This window comes from Takifugu rubripes, chromosome 19 (genome assembly GCF_901000725.2).
Source record: "Takifugu rubripes chromosome 19, fTakRub1.2, whole genome shotgun sequence".
Classification (NCBI taxonomy): Eukaryota; Metazoa; Chordata; class Actinopteri; order Tetraodontiformes; family Tetraodontidae; genus Takifugu; species Takifugu rubripes.
Genome location: NC_042303.1, coordinates 3,381,605 through 3,405,856, shown reverse-complemented (window position 1 = coordinate 3,405,856; position 24,252 = coordinate 3,381,605). Strand labels below are relative to the sequence as shown.

The 24,252-nt window shown below is 40.8% G+C and overlaps 2 protein-coding genes across 3 annotated transcripts; both read right to left on the bottom strand.

Moving 5' to 3' along the window:
• Positions 1-409: 409 nt before the first annotated feature.
• On the bottom strand, positions 410-12,233 carry st3gal8 (ST3 beta-galactoside alpha-2,3-sialyltransferase 8). 2 transcript variants are annotated; one of them, XM_029825896.1, is made up of 9 exons: positions 12,126-12,233; positions 7,994-8,315; positions 5,558-5,657; positions 5,343-5,478; positions 4,907-5,100; positions 4,657-4,836; positions 4,530-4,575; positions 1,762-1,881; positions 410-1,450 (listed from the first exon to the last, which is right to left on the bottom strand). In XM_029825896.1, exons 2-9 carry the CDS (start codon positions 8,139-8,141, stop codon positions 1,283-1,285), a joined length of 1,092 nt encoding a protein of 363 aa, XP_029681756.1. In that variant the 5' UTR covers positions 8,142-8,315; positions 12,126-12,233; the 3' UTR covers positions 410-1,282. The 2 variants fall into 2 exon arrangements, with proteins under 2 accessions (XP_029681756.1, NP_001027812.1); NM_001032640.1 differs by lacking the exons at positions 5,558-5,657; positions 12,126-12,233 and having other exon boundaries at positions 1,283-1,450; positions 4,907-5,101; positions 5,341-5,480; positions 7,998-8,141.
• Positions 12,234-12,540: 307 nt separating this feature from the next.
• LOC101067403 (protein SSUH2 homolog) lies at positions 12,541-22,246 on the bottom strand. Its single transcript, XM_003973040.3, has 12 exons — positions 22,115-22,246; positions 21,353-21,433; positions 20,584-20,659; positions 20,141-20,270; positions 18,716-18,776; positions 18,517-18,638; positions 18,073-18,138; positions 17,038-17,117; positions 16,577-16,669; positions 14,198-14,303; positions 13,984-14,091; positions 12,541-13,684 (listed from the first exon to the last, which is right to left on the bottom strand). Exons 1-12 carry the CDS (start codon positions 22,125-22,127, stop codon positions 13,544-13,546), a joined length of 1,077 nt encoding a protein of 358 aa, XP_003973089.1. The 5' UTR covers positions 22,128-22,246; the 3' UTR covers positions 12,541-13,543.
• Positions 22,247-24,252: the final 2,006 nt, after the last annotated feature.

Below are 24,252 nucleotides of genomic sequence, written 5' to 3'. Positions count from 1 at the left end.
CACATGAGGAGTGACAGGTACTGCAATCTGGTAGCGATTACTTACATTGGTGGTGCACTATGTCTCACTAGCACCTTTCAAATCTTAACACCTCCATTTTTTTCTACAGAAAAGTATGTTGGACCCATATCCTTGGACCCACATGTGCAATTTTGCCATATTCTCCACCATTCGCAAGCCTTGTATTTGCCATGACCTTTCCTGAATAATGGATTGGATTTTTTTTTTCAGACTCACTCGGAGTACCAATACTTAGTACTTTTGATGTATCCCATGTATCTCAATACACCTCGTGTTTTCGTGTTTCGGTGTCTTAGGGGTTACTAGTAGTGCTTTAATGAGGTAGGTCTATGTTCATTTAAGTCTAACCCTCTCATTCGTTTTACTAAAATAACAGGGGGCAGACGCCTCAAAATTATAGAAAGATTTATTCTCAGTGCCTGTTACTTGTAAGATAAGTACTAAATTATAAAATCAATTTTCGTTACATCAGTTGTTCCATCAACTTCTGTGTTTTCCTGCTGTAAAAATAAAAAGGGAGACAAACACAGCTATGACGTCAATATGATTCTTTTGTTTCCTCGGGATTTCATTTATGAGATGTGGTAAAATGGGGTGATGAAAATTACAGGATATATCTACTATATCTACTTATCCAGTAAAAATATATACAATTGCAAATGATAACTAACATTTTATGAAACTGAGCTTTTATTTGTTTGATTTGTTTAGCTGTTTGATTCAGCCAAATGAGTAATGCAGGAAAAAACATATGCATCCTACTTCCCCTTACTGTCTGAACATCTGTGCTTGGTTTAGACAGAAAGGTTGTAGACATATTTTCAGCTCAACTCTGAAAACAAATTCTTCAAATTAAGCCTCTGTTGTAAGCTTCAGTAAATGGGGAGATTATAAATTAGGATAGAAATTTAAATACTGCATACTTTTTGCCACTTATCTTTAAGGCATAGTGCTTAAAAAGTCCAACCCTTACATCTTTAAAAAGCATAGAAAATTTGTACATTTATACATCTGTGGTTATTTTCCCCACTTTGGGTGGTTATCAACAGCTGGGTAGATTTTTTTTCAAAATAATACTTAATTGTTCTGACCACAGGTAAACCAGGTGAGAAAAATCCTCAGGCTTCAGTGGTTCCAAGCATGATGAAAGGTGCATACACAAGTATCACTTAAAAGGTAATCACTTCAAAAAATCCATAATGGAACTCAAAAATACTCAGCAATCTGGAACCAAGCGTACTGCATTACATCAACAGTGATGTCACAGATATAATCTAATCTTGCCTTCCTTGGCAAGGTTGTGGATGATCTGTGTTTCAAACTCTGCACTGTGGACACCAGTCTTCCTAAATGCTCCAGCATAGCGATTCTCCTCCCAGTAGTGATGCCAGTTTCCTTGCTCGTCTGCACCATAACCAAACACTGAAACCTGATTTTAGAAAGCAGTGCAACAAACTGTCACTCAGGAATAGTTACCAATAAGACAATGACATTTTTAGAATGAGAGATTTGATTATCTGAACATAAATGTCCAATGTGGTTTCTGAATAAAATGCTTGAATATTATATAATTTCATGATTCCTCTTGTATATAGAAAATTATTTTTTTAAGTGGATATTTTCTGTGAATCCTGGAATACCAAAAGGATAAAAAAAACATCCTCTGTTGATAGTTCTAATCAAGGATGGCAAAGTGGTGTTCAGTGTGGATGTGATTATCCGAGCCCCTGACCCTCTTACCTGGTCACAAATATGCAGAGCGAAGATGATGGCTAGCATGCCAGTAGATGGGTAGCGACCATGACGTTCGGTCCAATGATCATTAACATATTTAAAGAAAACTGGGTTCACCACCAGAATCTGTACAGAAATAGTAACATTTAATTATTTAAAGTGCTTGTATCCAAATATAAATAATAGCTGGAAGCAGGGAACTTACAATTTGTCACAATTTGACTTTTGTCCCTACTTTCAACCATCATTTACTTACTGAACATTTCTAGACTTTGTGTACGTTGCATTAATTGCAACAAAACTGGAAGCAACTTGTCACAGCTGTGGGCAATCCTGCCCGAATTAGTAATCAAGAGCCCTTATAGTTCCCTGCGCTACGCTGCCTCCCTGCCAGATCGTCCTCTGTGTTTCCACATGACTCTCCAGCGTTTTCCTGCCTGCCTGTTTTCCTGGTTCCGACCCTGCCTGCTCCTGACGACTCTGTTTTGCCTGTTCCCCGGTATATCCTGTCTGCCTTCAGTTCCTGATAATAAAGCTGTGTTCAACCGAACTCTGGTGTCACTCTTGGGTTCTCATCTGCTGCTAACAATGCCTATATTAAGTGTTTATTCCCTTGGATGTTTTGCTGTTTTGTCCTTCTTGTTAAAGTGAAAAGGGGTTTCACAAACTAATGTTGTTTATGACACGCTGGAAACAGGACCAAAATGCAACTCACAAAAATAGAGGTGTGATAGACATTTAGAGACTTAATAGCTTCAGGTGAAAATGATAAAAACACAATCCACAGCAAAAAGTCGCTCCACTCAAGCAGAAATAATTCCAGCAGGCAAGTAATCCAGTTCATGATAAACCAGAGTCAAGAAATCCAAGTTCGGGAGATCAGGTGGACAAACCAGGCAGGAAGCAGGCAGAGACAAGTTCAAAACAAGGAAAACAAGGAAATTATTGGGGCAGAGGTGAGACAGGCATGTCAAGAACTGGCAGGGTAGGAAAGTGACAAAGAGAAAGCAACTCTTGGGAAAAAAAATCGTATCAAATCCTACCCGGAATTGGAAAAATATTCTTGGTCTGATGAGACAAAAAATTAAGGCTGGCTGATTGACGAACGGAAGGGGGTAAATATTTATGCTAGGTATATATTTTTAATGGACTTGTATTAGTTTCTAATACTAGTTTCTAATCTGTTTCCACTTTGACATGAAAGACACCATGTTGCACCATTTTGTTACACTTTATAGGCATTGTAAATTAAGTAGGCTTAACATCGTGGCCACCTATATAAAATATTTTTAGAGTCCACCTCTGAAGGTGTGGTATCTGGCACCAGATGCCAGCACATCATAGCAATGTTGCATTGAACTGAGGGGAATTTTTAGGTTAAGTCAACAACTCGGTCTCATTGTGCTCTTCAAGCAGTCCTGAACCAGTTTTGCTTTGTGGCAGGGCACATTATCCTGTTGGAACACCACCATCAGTGAATAGCATTTCCATAAAAGTGGTAGACATGGTCTTCAACAAGGGTTAGGTAGATGGCATGTGTAACATTCGCAGGGATGGCAGAGCCTATGGTTTGCTAGCAAAACCTCCACCACCTTGCATTTTTCCCATTGTGCACCCTGACGCCATGATTCCTATGTCAGCAACACACTTGCATTTAACCATCCATGTGAAATCTTACTTCATCAGTACAAGCCACCGTTTTACATTGCTTCACATAGGCTTGTATTTTCTCCCCATATGAACTGATAAGTATTTACTGTCCTTTGATAGAAACTCACTGCAGACTGGGACCAACCACAAGAACTACAAATGGTCTGACACATGTTGGGGTCCAGGGTTGTATCTGCTTTGTCCTCCATGGGGCGTCGTGGAGCACAATTGGCGGCAGCTGCAGGCAGGCGCACCTATAGGCTATTTACATCCTGCCGCCTACTTAAGCAGAATGTGCCTGCCTATCAGTGCCAGAGTGTTGGTTTGGTTTCCTCTTGTCGAGTGTTGGTTCGTTTCCTCTTATCGAGTGTTGGTTCGTTTCCTCTTATCGAGTGTTGGTTGGCTTCGTGGGAGTGTTGCGTTGTGGAGTATTGTGGCTTTGCTTGGTCCTTCCCTGCACGTTTGAGGATTTCACACCAATTGCTGGACAGCAGAAGTGCAGAACCTGTTCCCGAGTTCTCTGCAGTCCAGGGGGGCTGCTTCCGTTGGAGGACTCACCCGTGGACCTGTTAAGTGCCGACGCCGACTCTCGTGCTCTCTGCAGTCCTGGAGCACTGCTTCTGTTCCCTAGCTCTCTGCAGTCTTGGAGGACTGCTTCTGTTCCCTAGCTCTCTGCAGTCCTGGAGCACTGCTTCTGTTCCCTAGCTCTCTGCAGTCCTGGAGGACTGCCTCTGTTCCCGAGCTCTCTGCAGTCCTGGAAGACTATTTCTGTTTCCGAGCTTTCTGCAGTCCTGGAAAACTGTATCTCTTCTCGAGCTCTCTGCAGTCCTGGAGGACTGCTTCTGTCTTCCTTGTGTTGTTAAATAAAACTAAGTAAATAAAACTCTTTGACCCTCTTACCACCGTGTCCTGGCCTGCTCTCAGGTTCTGCTTAAAACCCCCAAAATGCAACAACACAGCCACCTAGCATTCTTAATTGTGCTCTTTTCAAACATATTCTGTGCACTTGCCCTACTTTCCTGAACAAAAAATTTGAACACAAACTCATGTGTCATGATAAAGTAACTATTTCCTTAAAACGTCTGAAATATACTGGGTCACATAGAATGTACAATTTACCTTACCTTGTTTTTGTCTGCTGCCACTCGATCTTTCACCCTCATGTATGTCCTGAATTCATATAATTGAGGAAAAAAAATAATTTTAGCTAATTGGTAAGTGTTTGTTTCTGTGTTTAATTAATGTCAATACATTTTGACTTTGCCAGTTGACAGAGCGCTGGTCAGCCACTCTATATCTCTCAGTTTGAAAGGCAGAAGTACCAGACTGACTCCATGGTCAACATCCACTGCACTTTCTGGGTACAAAAAGTGGTGCGTTGTTCGATTTCCAACATCTTTTGCAAATCCTCGAGTCACTGCCTTGTTCATCCTAAAAAAATCAGATATTATTAAAAGATATTTTAAAAGACGTTTACTTATACAACAAATGCACTACACACCGGATCACAGAATCATGGGAGTCGATTATTTTGCCATTTCCTGACTGTCGCAATCTGCCAGAGTTTCCAACCACTGCACAAGTATGGCAACGGGAGGTGAGTGGCCTGAAGTCCACAGTGGGTGAGGGAATGACTTTGAACATCTCTGCCATTACGTCTTCTGGAGTCCTGTCATTACCAGACTGCTGAAGATGCTGTGTGGAGGTCAAAGATGGTCACAATTGAAACTATAATGAGTGATACATTGAAGAATCTCATCCAGACTGCTTTGTTCCTTCAACTGTTTTGAAGGCTCTCGCATCTGTGTGCCTCGACAGACAGACAGACAGACAGACAGACAGACAGACAGACAGACAGACAGACAGACAGACAGACAGACAGACAGGCAGGCAGGCAGACAGACAGACAGACAGTCAGTCAGTCAGTCAGTCCTCACCAGCCACCATTTCAGTGCATCAGGATCCATGATGCTGTTTGTACGAAGGACAGGCTCCTGTGTTTTGTCATACCGCTGCTGGAACCAGTTGGATCCTCCAAAATCTGAAATACAGGACTCGATACACCCACACGTCCTGCCCGGGCATGACACAGTGGATTATGACAAGAAATGAACAGGGAAACAGAGATAGATAGCAATCTCAAGCCTACTACCTCAGCTTATGTTGGACATCTTCTGGTTCAAGGATTCTTGGAGGACGGGTAGTACTGGGAGGAATGGGGGCTAAATCAATAGGAGGTGTAGTGGGCTCAGCTATTGCAAACACAGACAGAAAATATACATCACAAAACTGCTTTTACCCCCAACTTTTACAGCAAAAAGGCAAGAGTATTGTATTGACAGAAATTGTATTATATTATTAGTAACAGTCATAACAGTAACAGCCTGCCTGAGATGTTTCAAACCTGTTTGAGATGTTTCAGTCAGGCTTTAGAGCTCACCACAGCACAGAAACAGCACTTATTAAAGTTACTAATGATCTTATAGCTACAGATCATGGACTGGTCTCTATGCTGGTTCTGCTGGACCTCAGTGCTGCTTTTGATACAGTTGTTCACAGCATCCTGTTACAGAGACTGGAACATGTGATTGGGATTAAAGGGACAGCACTAGACTGGTTTAGATCATATTCATCTGATAGATACCAGTTCGCTCATGTCCATGGTGTTTCCTCCTCATACAGTAGGGTTAGCCATGGGGTTCCTCAAGGTTCTGTACTTGGACCAATCCTTTTCACCTTGTATATGCTTCCCTTAGGGAACATTTTTCAGCAACATGGAATAAATTTTCATTGTTATGCTGATGATGACTATATTTATCCATGAAACCAGAGGAGACAGAGAAGTTAGTGAAGCTTCAGACCTGTCTTAAAGACATAAAGTCTTGGATGTCTTCAAATTTCCTCCTCCTTAACTTAGGAAAAACTGAGGTCATGGTGTTTGGTCCTGAACCTCTCAGGGATAGATTAGATCACATGATCACTCTAGATGGTATCTCATTAACATCTAGTCTCTCCGTGAGGAATCTAGGAGTAACTTTTCAAAATCTGTCCTTTAACTCACACATTAAATTAGTCTCTAGAAGTTCCTTTTTTTGCCTGAGGAACATCACAAAGATCAGGAACCTACTGACGCGGCCTGATGCTGAAAAGTTTGTCCAGCATTTGTTACTTCCAGGCTGGACTATTGTAATTCTTTATTATCAGGGTGTCCAAACAACTCTTTAAGAGGCCTCCATGTGATCCAAAATGCTGCAGCCAGAGTTCTGACAGGTATTGACAAAAGAGATCACATAACTCCTGTAATGGCGTCTCTTCATTAGCTGCCCGTTAAATTTAGAATAATTTTTTAAATCCTTATTCTGCCCTACAAGGTCCTCAGAGGCCTAGCTCCATCCTACCTGGAGGAGCTAGTGAAACCTTATCAGCCCAGTAGACTGCTCTGCTCTCAGAATGCTGGTTTACTTGTGGTCCCCAGAGTCTCTAGAAGTAGAACAGGGGGCCGAGGATTTAGCTACCAGGCCCCCCTGCTGTGGAACCAGCTCCCTGTCCAGGTACGGGAGGCTGACTCCATCTTTACTATCAGATCAGACTGAAAACCTTCCTCTGTGAGAAAGCTGATAGTAATTCTGTAGTTCCAGTTATTATCCTAGACATAATTATCATATTTAGAGGGTCATCTAATTATTAGGTTAGCATCTTAGTTATGCTGCTAGAGGCCAAGGCTGCCGGGGTTCAGAAACATTATCACCTGACAGGCCTCTGTCACCCCATTGGGTCATGGTCTCCTCTCCTCTCCTCACCAAGCAGATGAGTTATGTTATTTCTTGTGTAGTTTTTCTGCCCCCCCCGTATTCATCTACAGGTAACGCCGCCCTCATAGTTGGATGCTGACCTACTGATCTCCGACCCCGCTGACCCACTCAACTCTACCAGCAGTTTATTATAATTAATATAATTAATGTATTTCTATGATCTCTGCCTATTTTCTCCCCTACCTGTCGTCCCCCCTTCTCCTCCCTCTCTACCCAGTCCCCCCATCAGCAGGAGGGTCCCTATATGAGCCTCGTCCTGCTCAAGGTTTCTTCCTGTTAAAGGGGAGTTTTTCCTGCCACTGTTGCTTGTTGGGGGTCAGGCCCTGGGATTCTGGAAAGCACCTAGAGATAATCTTGATTGATACTGATAGCGATACTGATATTACACCATTAATATGCAGTATGCTGATAAACTACTACAATATGACTACAACTAATAGTTTTCAGTTCAACAAATACAAGTGTTAGAATTGCTATTGCTGCAACATTGGTAAAAGGCAAAAGTTATCCAGGTAATTACTAAAACAAAGACTCAAGATTATCCAGAAAATTGCCATTTATCACATGCCAAAATTTGAATAAGTATATATGTATAAATAGGTGAAAGTCTGCATATGTGTGTAAATGTAAACTGTGCCTCTAGAACCTGGTAATGCAGTACTGATAAGCGCTTAATTTAGTTACACTTAACAGTGAAAAATATTAATGTAGAAGTTTTGATAAAGTCTTTATTCTGAGAAATGTTGTGCCTAGTGATAGTGACATCAACACCTTACCTCTCTCCCAGTTCGTTGGTGTGGCTTGGATGATCGGTAAAGTCAGTGACAGAGGCAGGAAATGTCTCCTTTGAATGCTGTGACTGGCAAGCATCAGGAAGAGGATGGCAACAATCAAGGCAGCACATACCTTTTTCCTTAGTAACATGGCTGGATGGATGGGGCAAGGAAGGGTATGTTATTCTGTCAACTATTCTGCCAGTGATTTCAACATGCTTGTGTGGCATCATCTAGGCCTTTTGTTGTTACATCCACTCTTGACCCAGCTTCATTTCTATGATTTCCTGTCTAATAGTCAACTTTGAACTCATTTGAGCAGGATCTGTGGTAAGAAACAAAGAAAAAATATTTAAAAAAATAACGGAACAAATTTAGTTGCAAAAATAGTATTTCATGCCATCCATATAAGTAAAAAGATGAAAACTGTTAGCAGTTTTTAATGCCTTAGCTTTTTACATTTCAATTTACAGAGGAATATTGAAATATGAAGAAATTCAGTAATTACATTGAGAAATGTATGCCTTATTACTCTAACTGCCCTCTGGAATGCACTACAGAGCCCACAAAGCAGACAGACTCAGGGATAAGTTTTCTCCCAGAACCATTCGTGTTCCACACTCAAGCAAGCAAACAAGTAAATTGCAATCCATACCACACATGTGTGCTTTATTCCATTTTATTACTTTATCGCTATTTTTATTTTAATATTTTATTTTCTAATTGTTGATGTTTTCCTTTGCTTCGAATGATATTATTCCTCTCAATTCATCTTCTTAACCGCTTTATCCCTTTCGGGGTCAGGGGGCGGGTCCACAAGGGGTGAAGGCAGGTCCTGGATGAATCCCCAGTTCAACGCAGGATTCTAGATGAGTAGGTTGGGTGCCTTGCTCAAGGGGACCTCAGCAGTGCTCTGAAGGTGTTATGGTACCTCCCCCTACTACCAGAACACCTTTAATGAGACTTGAACTGAGAACCCTCCGCTTCTCAGCTCAGTTCCAACAGACTGAACTAGCACTGCTGATTATATGCTGATTCCACTAAATAGAACAGCACTCCCAAATTTCATTGTATCCTCTGGTTTACAAAGCATCTGATGTAAAAACCTCATATCACATGTTTTAAACAAAAACAAAGTAGCACTTTCTTTACTGCTTTTACCACATATGTTGCGACAGATAGCTTGCTTAATAGCTTTTTTAGTTTGTAAGCTGAGAGATTTTCTCAAGAGCCTCCTAAGAAGTATGTCTTCCGTTAGTGTTAGTACGGGGATTCACGATGTGCTATCTCACTATTATCAACATATCAAAGTATGGATTAAATGTAACTTTTGTAGTCAAGAAAGAAAGGTCCAGCTAAGCCAAGACAACACGGCTTACATTATAGGTCTGCACAGATTATTTTTTTTTTATGTATATATGCATACATTTTGAAGTGACTTTTTTTTAAAACTGAGGTTTTAACTGAGGTTGCATGTTACGTGCTCTCACTGTGAGACAGATTCCACAAAATATGAATGTTTCTTGTTGCTTCTTGTCTTCTTCCACTTTATCCAGGACCGGGTCGCCAGGGCAGCACTTCCTACACTTCTTCAGGGAGTATTCTGAGTTGCTCCCAGGCCAGCCAAGAGACGTAGTCTCTCCAGTGTGTCCTGAATATGAATGTTGCCTGCTATAATCCACCACTCCAACCGACAGATAAATGAAACCGATCAACCTTTAAGTGAATGAAATGAAACCTTTAAGTTACTAAAACTTGTCCAACTCGTCTCCATCTTTTTCACTCACCAACGACTCTTCCATTAATGAAATGGTATGCTCGGGGACCCCTCGAACATGCAAAAACTCGGCCAAATCTGACATTTTTGGTCCTGCATGCCGCTGTCAGGTTCAAACTGTTCATATAACAATGCTGTAACTACTTATTATCACTCCTGTGCAGAACCCTGTGACCTGCTTTAACTGATGTTCTATCACCTCGGGATAGCAGGGGACAACCTGACCATCCTGTGACACTCCATTCCCCATTTTCTTATAAGTTCCTTTTGTATATATCATGCTTTGTTTTATCACGTGACGCTTATGCTTTATCATATGACGCTTACACTTACACTGTAATCTTACATGTTCGTGTGCTGATAAACCTTGTCAAGGCTCACACTTTGTAGCCCACACTGCAGACGTGTGGGCTGCCCTTGCAGCAAGTAAACTGAAGCTTCCGTCTCATTCCGTCTCTCACTCTGATGGCAACAGCGCGGGGAGAAAACTGATCCTTTTCTCTCCAACAGCCGCAAAGTCACTCTAGAAGTAAACTAGAAGTTTTTTCCGCACCCATACTTTATGTCAGACTGTTTCATCCTCCAGAATTCAGAGTATTAAATTCAGAATACTGAGAAGAGTCACAATCAGTCAGACTTCCCCTTTTAGCTTTTTTAGTTTGTAAGGTGAGAGAATTTCTCAAGAGCCTCCTAAGAAGTATGTCTTCCGTTAGTGTTAGTACGGGGATTCACTATGTGCTATCTCACTATTATCAACATATCAAAAAATGGATTAAATGTAACTTTTGTAGTCAAGAAAGAAAGGTCCAGCTAAGCCAAGACAACACGGCTTACATTATAGGTCTGCACAGAATAAGATTTTTTTTTAAATGTATATATCCATACATTTTGAAGTGACTTTTTTTGCTGAAGAAATGGACATTGAGCACTTCCAAGGAGGTCCGTCTTGGTGTTTTCGCTTTATGAGGAGGTGGCATCTCTCCATAAGCGCAAGGACAACTGTTGCGCAGCGGCTGCCAGCGGGTTACCAGGAGAGGGTGGCCATCTTCCACACCACGCCCAGCCACATCTATGAGGCAGCGGCGGGCAAGTTATGCCACCATATGCGGGTGGATTGTAGAGGCATGGGCTATGATACCGTCTTCATGTATTGTAAGAGCTTTCACAAAATCAACGCTGAAGCGGAACCGGTCGGTGAGTCTGATTCAGATGATGAAGAAGAGGAATTCGGGCTGTTGGACATTGAAATAGCGCAGCTGTTTAATTCAGATACAGAAGATGAAAACTTCGATGGTTTTGTGGAGGAAGAATGAATATTTTGTTCAATAAATGTGTCAAAACTCACTGTTTCACTTCCGTTGTCATTTTTTACTGTATGTTTTGGCATGCGCCTAACAATACGGCGTGCCTTATGTATGTTTTAAATACGGAAATAGCACCCATAACTGAGACTGCACCTTTTATTACAGTGCGCCTTATGGTCATGAAAATACGGTATTTGCTTCTTTTGGTAGCCTTCAACAGCATACAACATAAAGCAAGAAGACTGTGAGATGCCTGTTGGCCCTCTTTCCAAAATGAGCCTTACTTAATAAATAAGGCTGTAAGGTTTTTTTTAAATCCTCATAATACCCAAATGAGGTAAAAACAAAGCATTTTTAAAAAACTGTTAAAACTACACAGTGAGATGATCAATTTGGTTTGCTCTCTTTGGGGGGTGAGGTATGGAACCTTAATATACACTCATTTTTTAAACTAAAAGCTTGCAGATTTGTAGATAAAGATTTGTAAAGAGGCAAGAGAGAATTTACAATGGACATTTACAGGCCGTCGATTCAAGGATGACAGGAAATCTGCTGCTGCAGCCTGAGGTTGAGACACTTTAGACAACAGTAAAACTTCTTGCTTTCTAATCAGAGAGCTAAAATTAAAAGAATTAACTTCACGCATTAATCGGAATACATGTGAGTGATAATACTTGGATTTTTGATGCAGCTTCTCAAATCAAATTAGTGGATATGTATTAATTTCACAGATGATGTAAAGCTGCGGAAAGACAGTGGGGCTTCACCCCTCCTCCCTCTTCCCCTTGTCGATCTATTCTTTCCACACATCCACGTAAAACTAAATCAACATGAGCAAAGAGTATGACAGTAGGAGAATACAGCAGTCCCCCCTACCAAAAAAAATCTTTAAAAGACAATAGAGAGACCCAAGGTCGTATAAAGCTGCAACAAGTTTAGTGGGAACTTAAAGTGAACTTTCCACCATGGCGCTCCCGCAAACACACATTCACACGTACTCAAAACGGGCCTGTTGCACAGCTACGAGCGCACGGGGCGGGTGCTCAAAACTTACTCAGATCCGCTGTCTCTAGACGCTTTTCTTTTCTTTGTGACGTGACACCGTTGAACACATGATAAAAACTCGCGTACAGGCCCCGCCCACCTACAGAGGAGGGGGCGGGGAGAGAGTAAAAATTTGAAGAAGGACGTCGAACCAATAAAGACAATTTATCTCGAGCGTTCGAGCGCATGCATACCTGCGTGTGTTGAAATGGGTCCGTATCAGATCAGATCATCTGCATCGGAACAGATGGGTTCATGTCACAAGTTTCGAATGTGCACACGTGATGTTATTCAAGTAAAACACAGACTGAAAGCGAGAAATCCCCCACAACCACCAAGAAACTAATGTTATACGCGATTCTCCAAAGGAAATTTGATTGCGTCACGCCCGAAACAAATCGCCAAATGAAATGTCACGAGCGGACTTCTGTAAACTATGTGGCTTTATTGAGACCGAGATCCAGGTAACATGAGGTCAAACGTAGACACATTGGCGTTATACGTACGTTTATACATCCACATTGGCAGACATTCAAACACTATATCTTGATTCCCATACACCTACATACTTATACATTAGTTCACAAACAGGAAACAGCCAAATATCAGAAAACTGAAGAGTAAACACTGGCAGCAGACATGTATGAATATGAACCCCAAACCAATCCTGCAAAAGCACATCACTAATACATACAATATTTAGGATAAATTTTAATAAAGTAAAATTTAAAGTAAAATTTGAAAAAAGTAAAATTTAATAAAGGTACAGGGAGATTATAACACATGTCTCACGTTAAAGCCTTTGAAAAAAACTTTCAAGGCCATTTCAAAATGGCCTTTAACAGGTAAGCATAAGAGTGACTGATGACACCTTTCCCGTTATAATACCATGCAAATACTATTTAAGATTGACCGACAGATGTCGCCATACTTCTTGTATGAAATGGTTCGGAACAGTCAACCATTTCCACACAACTGCCTAATATTGATTCAGTGGTTCAGAAAGGTTGGTGACTGATCACAAACGGGTATATTTAACACAGTTCCCAACATTACAAGTAATGATATCAGTATTTCCAAAATAGTATTAGTATAGAAGTAGAAATTTAGCTTTGTTAGGTGGTGAACTCTAAGACAGAACTAAAGTTATCTGTTGAGACAGGAACAATAATGGATTTTTATTGAGGATACACTTGTTTTTCCACTACCAAAGGTTCTGAGAGAAAAATACGACTTGATAAATGTCAGGAAGTTACAATCCATTTTTATTTAATTAAGGTTACTAGTATGTTTGCTTTTATTCAAGCATAGAGAAGGAACAATAAACCCAGCTAGATTGAGTGATTATATTTGAAGAGTGGTCACAATCTCACTTCATCATGAGTAATTTGTCAGAGAAATTGTGTAAAAGAGAAACAACGATGATGTCTACAGGATAACACAACAACAGGTTGCTGGATAATTCTCTGCGTTAACTTGGTTCTCATTGCCAAAAACGTAGTAGACATGACTGCTGCTTTTCCAGTTGTATTTCACCTTAGTGATAGGGACAAGTTCCACTGTTTGCCTCTAAAGAAAAAAGAAAGAATAAAATAATTTTCACTTTCTCACTCAGTAATACAATACTCAATACACTTTCTCCTCAGTAATCATTCACATGAAATAATTCAAAGACCTTAGAAAGTAATAAGGTATTTTTTCTTTGTTTAATCCAGTAGCAGGATGAGATAAACGATCAGATTTTGATTTTTGGTCATTTGTGCCTGAACTTTTTATCCGTATTATTTTTATCCGTACTTTTGAGGAACATCTTGTCTTCTCCTGAATGCATTTAAGTTTTTTTTTCTTTGTCTTTGTTACAGACTTACCTGCTGTAGGATCCTGGAGTTCTGGGCATATTTGCTTTGATGTTCTCTAACCAAATGCTCAGAAGCCAGAGAAATGGCCTGGAGTGGGAATCCAATCAATGGGTAGACCTGAGATGGCCAGAAAGACAAATAAGTCATTAGTGACGTCCTTGATGCAATACATATAGATGGATTGTGCACCACTATGTTGCAACAAAAATGTATACGTCTATACCAAGTATTGGCTGTCCTCAAACAGCTTCTTCCCATGTACTGAACGAAGGTTATCCGGATTTAAACCAGATGTCTGGTTTTCTACTTGGTCTTCCACATGGTTAATCCTAAAGCACGCACGCACGCACACACACACACACGCACACAAAATTGTAAATCCAGTGTATAAAACACAAAGAGCATTCATAATAGAGAAATATATGCACATTGCATAGTTTCAGTGTGATTTCATTCTGTCTCAAATCATTGTCATCTCCACTTGATCCACTATCTACCGCCCCTAACTACCTTGTAAAAAAGCCCAGTCTCTGGAAACAACATGTGGGATGTACACAAAGTGCACCAAAGCATAACCAACCATGTTCCAGCCAACAGGATGATTGTAGGAATGGATGGGGCATTAGTGCAAGTGCTGAAATAAATATAAATTTAGCCTCAGGCATCTTAGTGAATTTACTTTCAATCTTGATGCACATTCATGACAGTGTGGACAGCGGGCAACATGGAAGCCAAGCTAAAGCTGCTGGCGAGAAGTAAACGTAAATTCGGTAAAGTTATTGTTTATCTTGGAGCAAAAGGCACCCGGCTTCGCCAGTCGGAGGTTACCAAAATGAACAGAGTTGGCGTGCAACTACCCAAAAACGATTCTCTAGCATTCTCTGGTCCCCTCCCCAATCTGGCCAGCGATGAAATGTTTAGTCGCATGACATCGCTTCGTTGCTGGCCGTCACGGTGGTGCCCCCAAAACCAGGTGTCCTTTGTAGACAATTGGAACAGTTTTTGAGGAAAACCTGGTCTGATTAGGAGAGACGGTGTCCACCCCACACTGGATGGTGCCTCTCTCATTTCTAATAACTTGGCCAATTTTATTAGACCCAAACTGACTAGACAAACCAGGGTCCAGTCCAGGATGCAGAGTTGTAGTCTTACATACCTCTGTTGCTTCCATAGAACTCTCATCCACCAACAATAATATATTTAACTCTATAGAGGTAGTCTCTGTTCCACGGTTAATAGTTTACCAGCGGTCAATCACCATAATCTTATTAAAATTAATACCAAAGCACAAGTTGGAGAAACTGATATCACAATTATGTGTGGACTGTTAAATATTAGATCTCTTTTGTGTAAATCCCTGTTAGTACACGACCTGATAGCGGATCATCACATTGATTTATTTTGTCTTACTGAGACCTGGCTTCAGGAGGAGGAGTATGTTAGCTTAAATGAATCTACTTCTCCTAACCATCTTAATTATCATATTCCTCGTGTTACTGGTCAATGAGGTGGAGTGGCAGCAATCTATCACTCCAAGTTATTAATTAATCCTAGACCAAAACATGGCTCCGGTTCATTTGAAAGCCTGACTCTTGGCATCACTCATCTGAACTGGAAGGCAGAAAAGCCACTTCTGTTTGTAGTTGTATATCGGCCCCCTGCTGGGCCACATTCAGAGTTCCTGTCTGAATTCTCTGATTTCTTATCTGACTTGGTCCTTAGAACAGATAAAGTCATTATCATTAGAGACTTTAATATCCATGTAGACGTTGTAAATGACAGCTTTGGAAATGGCTTCATTTCATTACTTGAGTCAGTTGGTTTCCTCCAGCAGATAAACCAACCAACTCATAACTTCAACCACACCCTAGATCTAGTTCTGACTTATGGTGTTGAGGTAGAACATGTGTCATTGTTCCCTCAGAACCCAGTCCTGTCAGACCATTCTTTGATCACTTTCACATTTATGATTAAGGATTCTTCTATCCTCAGAACAAAGTCTTACTGTAGCAGATGTCTTTCAGATAATGCTGTAGCTAAATTTAAGGAAGCGATCCCTGTGCTAATCCCAGGACCACCGTGTGATTCTTGTGGTCTTATGGTTTCTTTTCTATTTTGTTATTTGTATTTTCTTATATATTATTGCATTAAACATAATAGTCCTGCAAAAAAGTCACGTGCACGCAGGTGCATGAGATCTGTTTTAAAGGTTGTAGGGGCGCCCCCTCTGGCTGGATTCAGCCCTCTCAACGCTGTCTACTGATCTCAACGCGAAATCTCAGAGAAAAAATGGTAAAAGTTCGGTGCACCTAAAGATCTCGACAGCTACGGGTCTTTACTGTGCTCCTTCTCTTCCAGTATAACTACTGCAAAGAAGTTGCTTTACAAAAGATTAACACCACGGCAAGCTCTTGCCTGCCTTTAAAGCCCTGCTTAACCCACCTCCCCCTTCTCCTCCTGCATTTCACCTAACAGCTGACACTTTTGCCTCTTTCTTCATGGAGAAAGTTGTAGCTAACAGCTGCCAGCTATCTGAGAAGCCCACAAGTCAAAGCATGCAGTGGAACGTACACATGGTAGCAATAGCAGTATTAATACTCACCACTCCACTTTAAGCTTGATGTAAGTCAGCAGCTGTCTTTTTCCTTTGCAGGTCTCACACTCCTTCATTCTCTGACCACTGCATGATTTGCATCTGAACACAATCATGTGACACATCACAAATGAACTTTCTTTTCCTATCAATAATTTCTTGTAAGGTATTTCTTGATCACTGGTGTCTGGGTCAAACAGGCAAAAGAAACACACAGCTATAACTGGACAAAGATACCCTCGACGTAAAGTCGTATCAGTTCAGTGAACATTACAAATACCTACATGTGATCAAATTATTCAATTATTTAGATGGAGTCAAGAGCACAAACAAAGCAAGAAAGAAACCCTAATTAAATGTGTTCTATGTTGTGAAAACACACCTACTGATAGGAGTCTCAATAATCAGTACTGACATTTCAAAAGTATGTTCAAGAAAGACGTTCCAAGAAGTGGTGAGCCTGACAGTACCTCTCTCTTCCTTTGCCGTCGCAATGACTGCAGCTTTGGTCATTACTTGTTCCGGAGCCATTACAAACCCAACACTGTTCCTACAAAGACACACATTGATGTGTGTGAAATTTACGTTTAAAACAATTGTATTTATAAGTGTTCTGAAGTCAAAGAAGAAGAAGACATCCTTCGTTAATCTTTGTCAGTACACACCTTCAACGTATCCTATAGAGAAGGGGTGCTCATTACGTCGATCGCGGAGGTAGTACTGGTCGATCGCAGCGTGACATTAAAAAATATCAGCCTATCATTCATCCCACCACTTGATTGATATACAGGGCAGCCAGTTAGATGACAACTGAACTTGACATTCAGGTGACCAATTAAGCGCAACGGCGCTAAGTGCAGCAGAACTTACGATGTCAGCCTGTCAGCAGTCCTGTTCCTTGATTGACCTTTAGGTCACCGCTCTTGTGCAAACAATGGCGCTAAGCTATTCAGCTAATTACCTCTGATTTTAAGCCAATTAGTTAATTATTATGTGTGTTTTGCAATATTGGCTCATTCGGTTATGAAAGGTACATCAACATACATTGTACATACAAAGAATCCTCAGTACATTTGAAAATAATTAGTTGTTTTGCATTTTTGTGGTGGGTAGATAATTTTGATCATTTTGTAAGTAGCTTGCATGCTGAAAAAATGTATTGTTGTATTGAGCAATATGGATTCATGTAGTTATGCGAGGTACACCAACATATATGGATTATATAAAGAATTCTCAATATATTTATGAATAAATGTATGTTTTGCAAATTTATAGTAGGTAGATCTTCTTGACTTGGTCATTTGAAAAGTAGCTCGCATGCTGAAAAAGTGAAGGCACCCCTGCTATAGAGGATACATTGAACTAGAGGGGATCCTAGAGTTCAAAAACTGATCTTAACGTGATCAAGAAAAACACAGATCACTTTTGGATTCCATACCCAAAAATGAGTTAAAACAGCTATCAACCCACAGTGTGTCCCCCCAGTGGTATCTCCACATACTTACATCATATCCACTTCCATTGCATTGCTCGCACTCCACTGTCCCAGTGGCGTGACACTTGCTGCAGTCCTACAAATAACACAAACACCTGTCTTGTGCTTTGTCGATTGAAATATTTTGAAACGGGAGTACACCGTATCAAATTTTATGTTCACACGCTGCATTCCAGAAAAACAAAGAATTTGATCTTTCACTTTGTGTTGAAGACACAATTACATAGAGAGCCTGTTCCACTATTTAAAATGTAACTAAGGCCCTTCAATGTTCAAATAATAACTAATCAATAGATCCTTCACAGCCTTCAAAGCCTTGATAATCAAGGGTGATCAACAAATCCTAGAAATAATTGATTCTACAGTGACAACAAAACTCTCCGAGTGGCTGTCCAATATCAAAATTACATAATTCAAATCAGATGATAGAGCAGAGTGACTGTTTACTAATCACCTGAACGGAAGAGGTGTAGGGCACACGGATCTCTTCTGTGTGGTTGGTGAAAAGGTTGGGGGGCGTGGCCATGACTTCCCAGGGTCGTGGGGCAGGTTGGGCATAGAAGTCAGCCTGCTCACCTGTTGAGGAGGTGTTGCAAGACAGGGTTATATAAAGTGCTCCTTTATTGAATTCATAATGATATATGAATGTATACCTTCATAAGGTTTGTTGGCTAACTCTGTTGACCTGGACTCTGTAAATGTCTCCAGACGGTACTATAAAAAAAGTAAAGGATGAAAACATTATTCTATGTCCTGTGTACTGTAGACAGGAGTAACTAGTTTCTAAATCGCTGTTTACATCGTACAAACCATTCCTTCAGTCAGAATCTAGCTGTGGGATAGAAACAACATCAGCCAATCCACCCTTCCTGATGGCCGCTGAAGCGTGTTCATTCGCGCCATACACAGTATTCCCATCTACTATACATAGTGTACGTGGATAACACCCCCTCAACTCGAAAGCACTTCTCACCTGAGAGCTTATCACACGTAAGAGCTTCGTTAGCTTAAACTATCCACCAGATGGATCTTGCTAGCTTCTGTCACTGGAGTGTTTTCACCATCCCCTTCATGGTGGAATTGTCTCAGCTCTGTCGCTGCAGGAATAAAACTTTTAGAAGGGATACCCTCCTGGTGTGCAGTGTCTGCTTGGTGGTTGACCACAGCAGGATTATTCCCCAACGTTCAAAGGTCTTGTGGGAACTGTAGAGTGTTGAGTTTGGAAGACGAACTACGACTGGGGGGTAGAGGAATCTGCCTTATTCTGGACTTGCAGGCTCTAATCAAACTTATGTGGAAATATAAGTTTGGGACGCTGAGACAAACAGCACTGCTGCATCTAGGAAGACTGAACAATTGTTTTTTGTCTGTGGATCTGAAAAACACAAATTTCCACATTCCCATTTGGATCGCCTCACTAAGGCTGGATCCTTTGCGTCATGGTGCATGGGGCATCGTGGTAACGGCAGATTGCAGGACAGCCCTGCGTCACTGGCGTGTCCCGTCTTTCTTGACTCAGGGGGTATCCATGGGTATTGTCTCGTCCATCCACAGATGCCAGCCTTTTGAGCTGAGGAGGCATCTACGAGGGTAGTTCTGTGAGAGGATGCTAAAGCCCAGCTCTTCAGCGTCTTCGCATAAACTTTCTTGAGCTCTCGGTGGCTGAAACACTTGCTCCCATCCCTCTTGGGCCACCACGTCCCGGTAAGGGTGGACAACGCAACGACAGCAGTGTATATAAACCATCAAGGGGGGTTGCGCTCTCGTGTGTTGCACACTCTGGCACAAAAACTGATCCTCTGGAGCAGTGCGCCGTTTCTCTCCATGAGGGTGACCCACCTAACGGGGATCCTGAACACAGGTATCTATCACAACCACAGTTCTTGAAATGATATGAGCAAGGCGTCTCACCATACGACTCTTCTGACTGGGCAGTGAGAAGAGGTTTGTTTAGATTTGCTATGCCTTTTTATGCACTATTTATGGTAGATGGGACTACTGGGTGGGATAAACAGTTTTCACTGAGCAGTCAGGACTGTCAGATTGAGATATCTCTTGTTGAATGATCAGCACATCACCCTGTAGGTGTTGAATGCCTCCATGTTGGTGATGACTCCATCACTGGCGGGAGCTTTACTGTAGCAGCACTGAGATGATGCAAAACTCTTGAATGCCTCACGGGCCACATCCTCCGAGAGGGAAGGGATGCTGCATACAAAAGACTGAACATTACTGCAAACTGAAGTAGACAAGAATTTTGCCCGTCCATTATTTTTATTGTTGTTGTTATTATTTACATTTAAATCATTACCACATAAGAAGGGAAATTAGGCCGTGAGTCTCCACAGCGTTGCATTTAATTAAAAAAAACAGACCGATACCAAAGCGCTGCAAACTTTTTTGCATTATTATGACCTGCCTTTTTCCAAAAATCACTTTGAAGGTTGATATTATCAATAACAAAGCTAAATATTCCAGTTTTACATCCCTGCCTTCTGAGACAGAGGATGTCACAATTTACCTCCAGTTGTCAGGAGCTGGGCCAGGCTGGGGTGGGGCTACTGGCTCCACTGGCACAGGAGGCGGCAAATAACCACCTGCAGCGATAACACACTTTTGATTGGACAACTGCATCAAGATGCACCAGCTGTCAGAGGTGTGTGGGATTTACTATGAACACTATTGCACTCTCCATTTTGGAGTTTACATGACACTGCTCCACTTGTCAGGATTCTGGTGGTGTTACATCAGAAGAAACACTGGTGATGTTGAAGAAATATTATGTTTGTCCTATTTTCCACCCACTGTTTTCAGACAAGATAAAAAGTAATGATGGAATTTATTCTAGGTTACGTCCAGCAGCAAAATCTCAACTATCAATGATGATGTGTGTGATCCTGCAGCCAGCCTCTCAGAGAACAGACAGCAGTCTGTTCTTCCCGCATCGTTGCGGATGAAGATGACTTGCAAGTAAAAAAGGATTCTTGAAAAATAAACAAAAAACTTAAGTGCATGCATGATTAAAGCACATTAAAGGTTTTGATGGCTAACGAGCCAGGTCATTATCTACATAAAAGACAGAATGGTGTTACTTGAAAATACTTGAAATATTGTCAATTTGGTTGAAGCACTCCCACTTGTTTCTGTTCACCCTGTTGCAACTATGGCCGTCCTCGGTGGGAAACTAATATCTTTAGGTTTTGTCAAGCTTTTCTCAAAGTACTGACAATTAGAAAGTTTCAGAAACATCCCTAAATAGGTGTGACAATGTGAGTAAGCTGTGAACTTACCTCCTCCTGCCAATGTGCCTTCATAGCCAGGCACGTTCCCATACATGCTGGTTGACGGACCAGAGGTAGGCGGGTACACTGCTACAATTTTTAAAAATGACAATATCAGAACTTTGAAGATGGTGCAGTACAGCACACACACACATCTGATGCATGTATGAGTGCTCTGGACATGCATGTCTTGGAAATTAAAGACTCTAAAACCGAAATGCTTTTGCAACTGTAGGACTGGACCATACAGGAGCTCTCTGGGAACTTCATGTGCAATCCGCACATTCAAACTTCTTTATACAAATATGCACATTGAGACCAAGTAGAGATATAAAGTCGCAGGATTTTGGCCTTTTATATATATATATATATATATATATATGTATATATATATAGACAATTGCCTTCGGACAAGAGGCGTGGTCAATCCTGTTCCCTGTGCATTCTTCACGTTTGCATGTGAATCCCCCCCAGGCTGAAACTCATACACATATACGTTGGACTATATTGAATAAAGGGAGGACACATTGTCACATATTGTCAGATTCACACAAAAAACTACTGGTAAATTCTAAAACTGCATGTGTTCAAGTTAATAACACCAAATCTCCCTTAAGGAAAATGCTCAACCCCCTCCCCTAGTCCGATGGGGGAGGGGGTTGAGCATTTTTTTCCATGCCTGTAGCAAGGCGTGGGTAAGTAGTAGTTGGATAGTGTTACTCACTTTTATGACCAAATGAATATAAAGTCCGACAGTAGTAACGTTCTTACCTGCACTGCTCATCGCTTCACACTGAATGCGCTGACAAAAAGTGCACTTCTGTCTGCAGGGCCACGTTTAGACACTGTTGCCGCAAAAGTCGGACAACGGCAACACGCACGCCATATCCGGTTGAGACTTCAAAATAATGACATCCTTTTTCACCAATTTCAAATTTCAACTTACTTTGTTAAGGATTTGATTGTCGAACGTTTGTCTGACATGTCTAGTGAAATATATGGAAATTAGGAATACATGAAAACGTGATAAGTGTAGTTTCCAGTTAAAGTGTGTGTTTTCAAATGTACTTTCAAAACTATCAAAATGCATCTCCAAAGTAATTGACCTTTAATTTGGTGTTGATTAACACAGCAAGAGAACAAATTATAGAACAAAAGATAAGAACTGGAATGGATGAAGTTGAAAACAATGTGGAATAATTACACTGCAACATGAGCCCTGGAGTTGCAGATTAATTGTATTAAGATTTGGAGTCAGCATGAGGTACGGTATTTAGAAATTATCGACACAGCTACAGAAAAATACCTCTGACACACAATCTCCGGTCTCAGGTCAAATGCACCTTTCTTTTGAAGGTTAAGAACATGCACATATTGGGTTTTCTTTCCCAGTACTTGACAACACTGATATGGAGGCATGTGGATCCACACCCACATTGGGATGGTGGGGGGGAGAGGGGGGTGGGACTTGTTTTATCTTGTAAATATTTCTCAAGCAGTTCTAGCAGCATATATTTGTCGGAAGTCCCCTCCCCAAACCCAACCCAACCCACAAGTACGTAGCTGCTGTGGAAAAGGTATCTTTGTCCGGTGAGCGGGAAATAAAGATGATTCAGACCAGAGAAACAATAATGCTCAGAGCTTTGGTCCTTGTCTTCTTGCGTCACCTTGGTCTTTTCCCAGAACTGGCTGAACATGGTACCATTAAGATGCAGTTGTCAAACACTAAACACCATCTGTTCAGCATTTCTCTTTCGGACACTTTTTTAGGTTGAATTTGAAGGGAAACAGACCAGAGCATTACATTTCTCGCTAGTTAATGGCTCACATCTACAGTCAAGAATCAAATCAAGAAGACAAGATGAGGTTTATTCATTGCAATGTGTGATGTTCTTTTATGTGGGAGGTGACTCCATATTTATTCTAGCCAACATAGGGAGCCACACTTATTATGAGCATTTACATTTTGACATTTTTCTTTTTCATTTGAGATTTTTCAGGTCTAAGTTAGCCACCCATGATTTTGTATCTCTTATTGTGTACAGTATATAAATATAGTATATAATAAGTATATAATTTTTTTTATTACTTATGTTGAAATTTAAAAGAAAACCCAATGACAAGTTCAATGTAAAGGTAATGTTCACTAAATTTGATTTTGACTGCTTGTTTAACTTATCTTTGTAAGTTGCAGGTGAAATGTTATTCTATCCAGGCGGTTACAAATGTGTCGCTCATTCCAAAACATCTTGTGATGTGCAAGACGATTAACAACTATATAACATAAAACTAAGATTGGTCGTAGCATAAATGCGTCCGTAGGTCTTCAATTCAATAACCAAATAGTAGATCAATGAAATCCAAAAACGTATCCACATCACCATGAAGGCCTGTGCTACTACTTGCTCGCCTGTGTGGAAGAAAAAAAAGAGGTATTTTCTTTTTGAACAAATTTCTTATCAGGTTTATCATTTCAAAATGAAAAAGATGCCCCAAAGGAATAAGCAAAGTCAACAAAATAAATAAATAAATGAAGCTGTAAAATAAACTTTTTACAAAGTAATAAAATGGGACTTTGGGAGCCTTACAGGCTGTTACAGACTTGTGTATAATATTTTTTTTATAATCTAATTTTTATATCTTTAATCTTTATATATCTTGCTCTTTACAGTGATGCACTTATTTTACCTGTAAATGCAACAAGGTCAATTTCTCCACCATGGGCTGAATAGAAAAGGATATCTTATCTCATCTTGTAATATCTTTACCATCACAGAAATGAAGCTCAGATCTCATAACTTCTTATCAGAAATCAGCATTTGTGGGTCGAGCAGTGCCGGACAATTTGTTTCCATTACCCTCATCAAATGAATGTTAATCACCCCCCCCCCCATCTGCTGTCCATGCAC

Coding starts and splice junctions, on each gene's coding strand:
- st3gal8 (XM_029825896.1), bottom strand. CDS start 8,141: ATGTTACTAAGGAAAAAGGTATGTGCTGCCTTGATTGTTGCCATCCTC. Junction 4,837..4,906: donor TCCCATGATTCTGTGATCCG/GTGTGTAGTGCA, acceptor TGATTTTTTTAG/GATGAACAAGGCAGTGACTC. Junction 4,576..4,656: donor TCAACTGGCAAAGTCAAAAT/GTATTGACATTA, acceptor ATATGAATTCAG/GACATACATGAGGGTGAAAG.
- LOC101067403 (XM_003973040.3), bottom strand. Junction 17,118..18,072: donor GCAATGGAAGTGGATATGAT/GTAAGTATGTGG, acceptor GTGTCTTTGTAG/GAACAGTGTTGGGTTTGTAA. Junction 16,670..17,037: donor GACGGCAAAGGAAGAGAGAG/GTACTGTCAGGC, acceptor GATTGTGTTCAG/ATGCAAATCATGCAGTGGTC.